Source organism: Echinops telfairi, unplaced genomic scaffold, assembly GCF_000313985.2.
Source record: "Echinops telfairi isolate 266 unplaced genomic scaffold, ASM31398v2 ScPeMD7_60;HRSCAF=208, whole genome shotgun sequence".
Taxonomy (NCBI): Eukaryota; Metazoa; Chordata; class Mammalia; order Afrosoricida; family Tenrecidae; genus Echinops; species Echinops telfairi.
In genome coordinates, this window is record NW_022103958.1 from 43,013,728 (window position 1) to 43,021,326 (window position 7,599).

Genomic DNA, 7,599 nt, shown 5'->3' on the forward strand with positions numbered 1-7,599 from the left:
GCCCAGTGTCCTTCTGCTACCTTAATACTAAACCTATAAATATATGCACATAGATCTATTTCCCCATCCTCATATATAAATATTTTTGGATATGTACATGCCTTTTTCTAGACCTGTATAAATGCCGTTTGCCTCCTAGCTCTTTCCTCTATTTCCTTTTACTTTCCTCTTGTCCCACTATCATGCTCAGTCTTCATTTGGGTTTCAGTATCCTCTTGGTTACATTACCCTTGATCACGCTGTACCAGGACTCCTATACTCTCCTCACCACCGATTTGGATCACTTATTGTTCCTTTGTCCCTGGGTTTGTTAACACCACTACCTTTCCCCTGAGTTTCCCCTCTCCCTTGTCCTCCTGGAACTGTCGGTCCCGTTGTTTTCTCATTCAACCTATCTTATTTAGACAGACCTGTGGAGATAATAACAATGCACAAAAACAAGACAGAGCAAAACCAAGCAACAAAATAAAAGAAAACAACAACAACAAACCAATGACAAAAAAACAAAACAAAACACAACAAGAAAGAAAAGCTTGTTGTTAGTTCAAGGACTGTTTGTTGGCCTTTAGAAGTGTTTTCCAGGCCAGTCTGTTGGGGCACCAATCCCTGGCCCCAAATTCTACCTTCAGCATTCCCTGGGGACCTCACTGCTCCATTCCCTTGTAGTTATGTTGCACCCCCAAGGGGGCTGGTACAACTCTTACCACAATCCATACATCCACCCATTGTGTCAAGCACATTTGTACATTTTTTGCCATCATCATTCTCAAAACATGTGCTTTCTGCTTGAGCCCTTGCTATCAGCCCCTCATTTTCTCCCTCCCTCCCCATTCACCCCTCCCTCATGAGCCCTTGATAATTTATACATTATTATAATTTTGTCATATCTTACACTGTCCGACGGCTCTCTTCACCCACTTTTCTGTTGTCCATCCCCCAGGGAGGAGGTTATATGTAGATCCTTGTAATTGGTTCCCCTTTTCCATCCACCCTCCTCCCACCCTCCTGGTATCACCACTCTCACCACTGGTCTTGAAGGGATCATCTGTCCTGGATTCCCTGTGCTTCCAGTGCTTATCTGTAGCAATGTACATTCTCTGGTCTAGCCAGATTTGTAAGGTAGAATTGGGATCATGATAGTGGTGGGGAGAGGAAGCATTTAGGAACTAGAGGAAAGTTGTATGTTTCCTCGTTGCTACACTGCTCCCTGCGACCCTTCTGTAAGGGGATGCCCAGTTGCCTATAGATGGGTTTTGGGTCACCAGTCTGCACTCCTGCCTCATTCATAATGAAGCCATCTTAAAGCCAGACAGGAGCCCAGAAATCATCAAGACCAGCCACCAAGTTGTAGAAATCAGGACTGAGGTTCAGAAAAGGATAGTGGTATACTCGGGGTCATATAGGGAGATTGTGTCGGAATCAGGTCTGACTCACTTAGCCTGTGCATTTCACTACTGAAGAGTGAACTTTTTCAAACCTTTAATGGAGGAGTCCTCAAACTATGACCCACTGAGGACATTTGTCTGGCCCACCAGGTGGTTTTACCCTGTTTGGTTTTTTTTTTACTTCAAAATAAGATATGTGCAGTGTGCATAGTAATTTGTTCAAAACTTTTTTTAAACTATAGTCCGGCCCTCTAACAGGTCTGAGGGACAGTGAACTGCCCCCCTGTTTAAAAAGTTTGAGGACTCCTGCTTTAATGAGTATTTATGTATGGGAGCCTTTTGTGTTAGATGTTTAAGATCTTTGTCAGTACATAATCCTCATGCCTGCATATTTCACATGTTTTTAGTTCTCTCTATGTTCATTAATTTTCTAAAGCTCCTTACTAAATGTTTTGGAGTTCATCTTCCTCACCTGTTTTGATTTCCAGGCTAACCTCTGCTTTGTGGATATTGACAACCATTTCATTGAACTGCCAGAGGACTTGCCTCAGTTTCCCAACAAGTTGGAGTTTGTGCAGGAAGTCTCTGAGATTCTCATGGCATTTGGCATTCCCCCTGAAGGGAATCTTCATTGCAGTGAGAGTACCTCCAAACTTAAGAGGCTCCGGGCCTCAGAGCTTGTCTCTGACAAGAGGAATGGAAACATTGCTGGCTCTCCTTTGCATTCCTATGAACTCCTCAAGGAGAATGAAACTATCGCCCGCCTGCAAGCTTTGGTGAAAAGGACTGGGGTGAGCCTAGAGAAGGTAAGGTGTAGTATGTGAAGCTGTGACAAATTTAGTCTCTGTTTGAGTGCTGCCAGCGTGAAATAAGGTGTGAGATGAGAAAGCACCTGTTTAGTACAAGGCATATCTGTGAGCAGCGAAAGAGTACCTTGTACGGGATATTCTGGATTCAACTCTAGTAGACACTGTCTTGGGAAATGTTCCTGAATCTAAATCTGGGTCTCTCTTCACTTGGCTATCAACTAGACACTGCTGTCCTTCTGTGTGAACACTATAGCTAAGCGACATGGCAGTAATTCCTGTGTTCAAATCTCTTTCAGACCCTTGGCTTCACAACAACCCAATGCAGACCGCAGATTGTATCATCTCTCTTATAGCCCAGAAAATGGAGACTTAAGAGTCTACGTGTTTTCCCTAAGTTAAATGCTTAATAAGTGACTAAGCTGAAGCTAGGATATGGTCCTCTTGAGTTCTGATCTTATATTCTTTCTAGATACATAGTTTTTCATTTACTGATTTCGTTGAGACTATTAGATTTTAGTACGTGCTTACCCATCTCTTCCTCTGCCGCTTTCCCGCTGTTAAATTACTTTTGTCAATTTCTTATAAACTAAGTAGGCCAACTGAATAATTTTGTTGAATTTTTTTCCAGTGAAGTGTGAAACATTTAATTTTTTGTTTCAATCAGCAGAGTGTATATATGTATATAAATATATATGTATATTTAAAACATAACTGCCAGTTAAAAATGAGTATAGAAATACTTGTTGTTAGGTGCTGTAGAGTTGCTTGTGACATAGTGACACTGTACAGCAGAATATAGCTAAGTTCTCTGCCATCCATACAGTTGTTATGTGTGAGCCCATTGTTGTAGACAGTGTCATCCTGTCTTGTCAGCTGTTTTTTTCATTTTGAGTTGTGCTCCATCAGCAAATGAAGGAATCACAGCTTTGATCCTTCCATGTCTTAACATTGATCCACTTCCAGGAGGCAGTTCTTCCCCAGTTGTATTTTGAGACCCTTCCAACGTGAGGGGTTCATCTTCTGGTACTATATCTGACAGTGTTTTGCTGCTGTTCACCAGGTGTCAGTGGCTGATCCCTCAGAACTGGATTGCCTATTATTTCTTCCTAGTCTGTTTTTGTCTAGAATACTCTGCTGAAACCTATCCACCATAGGTGATCCTGCTGATTTTTTAAAGACTGGTAGCAGAGTGTCCAGTATCACTGTAACACACAAGCTTACATGGTATGACAAAGTGGCAGAAGAGTGGGAGATTACAATGATTTAAAAAGACATTGTAAAGAAAGCTCTTAGGGGAAAAGGCAAGGAAAGCCTTTTGGGGAGGGAGGGGAAAATGAGGACCTAATGTCGGGGGTTTGAGTGGAGAGAAAATGTTTTGAGAATGATGTACAAATGCGCTTTACACAATTGATGTGTGTATGGATTGCGATAACAGTTGTATGAACCCCTAATAAAATGTTAAAAAAAAAAATAAATAAAATTTTAAAAAATGAAGGAAAAAAAAGGGGGGAGTAAATTGAAGAGATGGAGAGCAAGGGTCTGACTTTGTGGCTTTGTACTGTCATATTTTTTCATTGACTTTCCAGCATCCCTACCTTTCTCCAAACTCTTGGGAGCCTTTACCCCTCTAGATCTGCACCACGCATGCCCTGAATGATCTTATCTTCACTTTATCTTTTTTTTTTCTTCACTTTCATTGACTTTTGGATATTTTCAAGTAGAGCGTCTTCACGTATTTTTTAGTATTCTTTTTTTGTGTGTGTGTGTATAAGAAAGAGAATTTATATACAAGAGCAATTGAACATTGAAAAAAAATCCCAGCCCAGGCCAGATCAAGTCCATAAGTCTGATATTAGCCTTTATTTCCGATATCAATTTATAAAGTCCTCTTCAGACTCACGAAACACATGCAATGACACTGAATGCAGAAGATCACAGGCCAGTGGTAGAAAGTCTTTGGATCCAGTGTCATTGGAAACATCTCAGTGCTGGCAGGGGTCTCTCTGTGGCTTCTCCAGCTTCTGAAGTTTGGTTGCGTCCACGTGGCTTGTCTTCTGCAATGTCTCCCAGGGAGTAGCAGAGAGAGAGGGTCTCTCCTGCCTCCAAGAAGGAATTACCATTTTTTAATATTCGTTACTTTAAAATATATATATAGCCTTTCTACACATCTGAATTTCTTTATTTTCCCTTCCATTTGCTGCTTAGTAAATGACAAACAAAACTCAAACCAAACCCAGTGCTGTTGAGTTGATACCAGCTCATAGTGACCTTATAAGACAGGAGAATTCCCTTAAAGGATTGCTAAGGTTGCAAGTCTTCCTAGAAACAGACTGCCACACCTTTTTTCCCATGGAATGAGGTGTGGTGGGTTCAAATTGATGACCATTTAGTTCGCAGCTGAGTGCTTAACTGTGTACCACTGGACTGCTTAGTAGATACCACTGTGGGGAAAAAAATCACAAGTTGTATTTCCTCAGCGTAAAAGGAAAAGCTTGTGTGTTCTCATCTGTTGTTTCCTTTTTGCAGTTGGAAGTGCGAGAAGATCCCAGCAGCAATAAGGATATGAAAGTACAGTGTGAAGAGGAAGAATTTAGAATTTACCAATTAAATATTCAGATCCGGGAAGTCTTTGCAAATCGTTTCACCCAGATGTTTGCAGATTATGAAGTGTTTGTTATTCAGCCCAGCCAGGATAAGGAATCCTGGTTTACGAATAGGGAGCAGATGCAAAATTTTGATAAAGTGAGTGTAATCCTGCTCGGGAGGTGTTGAGAACATGCTAGAACTCTATTGAAGATGTAGCTGAAGATGTTTTTCTTTCATAATAAATACTATATGCCAGAAATAAATTTCTGTTTCTATGTTGATAAAATGTAAGGTCATGTTACTTTAGACAGATGTTCTGTTTATTACTATCAGGTGATTTACCCTTAGCCAAAGAGTTCTCCTTTAAGATGAAGGTGCACATACAGATTGACCATTAGGATTCTGGACTAGTTGGATTAACTGGGTTTAGTTACCTGGATAAGTTTGGACCAGTGTGTCAAAGTTTTAGGATCTCTGAAATTGTATCTGAGAGTTCAAAAACAAAAGATGCAGGGGTTTTGCTGATGTATTTCATAAAGGCCCAGGAAGCTTCCAAGAAGAATTAGCCCACTAGACAGACCCTTAAGCATATTGTGCTTTGTGCACCAAGGCTGGCAGGTGCTCTTTCTTCTTCCCTGCCAGTGACTGTCTGTTTCCTCTTGATTGCACTAGGCATCTTTCCTGTCAGATCAGCCTGAACCCTACCTGCCCTTCCTCTCAAGATTCTTGGAGACCCAGATGTTTGCTTCTTTCATTGACAATAAAATCATGTGTCATGATGACGATGATAAAGACCCTGTGCTTCGAGTATTTGATTCCAGAGTGGACAAGATCAGGCTGTTGAATGTCCGGACACCTACTCTTCGCACATCTATGTATCAGAAGTGTACCACTGTGGATGATGCCGGTAAGGCCTCTTTGGAGCTGTACATTCCACTCTGTTGGGGTATGCCATTAAAATGTCTCTGCTTCTAAACATGCCAGCTTCTTTCTCGGTTTCTGCCTTTCTGTAAGTTATTCCTATTGCTTGAAATGCTCTTTCTACCTTTTAGACTGACAAACTTCTTTCAAGACTATTAGGAATGGGCCCTCCTGTAAGTAATACAGAAAGTAATCAAGTATTCAGTGAGTGAAGCAAATATGCAGTTATTTTTCTCAAATTATTAACAAGTACAGAGTTGGTCCTTACTGGTGTTGGCCCAATTGCTCAACAATGTAATCAGAAATTGAGATTCTGTCTTTTAACTCAGCCAGGCCTTGTATGTTGCCTGAGTCATTATGTTTCAAGAGTCATTATGTTCATATTCAAGATAAAAAGAGTTGAAGTTGATGCCAGCTGTATTTTTTTGCTTTTTATTAGGAAAGCAGACTTTCCTAGAAATCCCAGCAACTTCCGTTGTCTCATAAGCCACATCCGTGGCATGTGGTTTTTCTAAGTACAAGGGTGGTTATGAAAATGAGTGTTAAAGTGGGTGTAATGATGCTTAGAGCCAGACTGAGGATGTACCTGGGCAGTGCAACTGTGCTCAGTAGCTATCTGAGTGGTTGGAAGTTCAGGTCCACCCCAAGGTGCCTTAGAAGAAAGACCTGATCCACTTGAGAAAAATCAGCCATTGAAAGCTATACAGAGCATAGTTCTACTCTGACACACAAAGAGGGGCAACCTGAGTCAGAATTAACTTAATGGCAAATGGTATTAGTGTGAAAGAAAGGGTGCGTGAATTATGAATAAGCAATTAGCAGTGCTTGCCATAAAAACTTAGGAGCCCTGGTGGTGTAGTGGTTCCTAGTTGGGTTGTGATCTGCATGGTCGACAGTTCAAAACCACCAGCAGCTCTTTGGGTCTGAAAAGATGGAGCTTTCTATTCCCATAAAAAGTTATAGCCTTAGAAACCCACAAGAGGGTCACTCTGAGTTGATATCGACTCAGTGGCGGTGAATTTGGTTTTCTTTGGCTTTAGTCATAAAAACTTAGCTGATATATCTCCTTCTTTATGAAGCCCCTATATTGAATCACTTGATTTTTCCTCTGTGGTCCTGTGATGCTTTATTCATGCCTTCATGCAATGACCTGTCTGTAGTTTGAACTGTCATTATCAGAGAATAACTTAAGGACAAGGACTTTATTTGCTTATTTTCTTTCCCCTGTTCTTTAGAACACATAGATGTTAGAAGTTGTTTGCTACATGAATGATTAAACATGCCGTAGTGATCAAAAGCCCCATGTAGATTAGCTTAGCTAGAGAATAGTCTCACCTTGAGATGTCAGACTGAGCAGCAGTTCACGTCTTTGTGGGATGTTCAGTGTTCTTGTACCTTTTTTGGTATATTTTGTTCATTTACCAAATACTATAAATGCCCAACATACGGTACCAAACTCATTGCCATCTAGTCAGTTTCAGCTCATGGTGACCCTATTGGATAGAGTAGAACTGCCCCTGTGGGTTTCCGAGACTAATTCTCTACAACAATAGAAAGCCTCATCTTTGTCCAGTGGAGAAGTTGGTGGTTTTCTTCTGCTGATTATGTGGTGAACAGCCAGTGGAACCCACCATGGCACCAGGGCTCGTCAGTGTTGGTAAATGCTCAAGAAATATTTGTCAAATGAATGAATTTGCCAGACATTTTGCTGGGTTTTATTATTATAATTGTTATTAATTAATATTTTTGTTTGTTTCTGGTTTTTTAAAAATAATTTTATTGGGGGCTTGTGCAACTCATCACAATCGATACATCCATCCATTGTGTCAAGCACATTTGTACATTTGTTACCCTCATTTGCTTTTTACTTGAGCCCTTCGTATCAGCTCCTCATTTTT

The 7,599-nt window shown here is 40.8% G+C and overlaps 1 protein-coding gene across 1 annotated transcript in view; it reads left to right on the top strand.

The window, feature by feature from the left end:
* The window catches only part of DENND5A (DENN domain containing 5A), an 83,085-nt gene that overhangs the window by 42,726 nt on the left and 32,760 nt on the right, over positions 1 to 7,599 (top strand). The window contains exons 5-7 of the mRNA XM_030885847.2: positions 1,874 to 2,191; positions 4,721 to 4,936; positions 5,453 to 5,687. Coding sequence (XP_030741707.1) covers positions 1,874 to 2,191; positions 4,721 to 4,936; positions 5,453 to 5,687 — 769 coding nt within the window. The remainder of the gene's footprint in view (positions 1 to 1,873; positions 2,192 to 4,720; positions 4,937 to 5,452; positions 5,688 to 7,599) is intronic.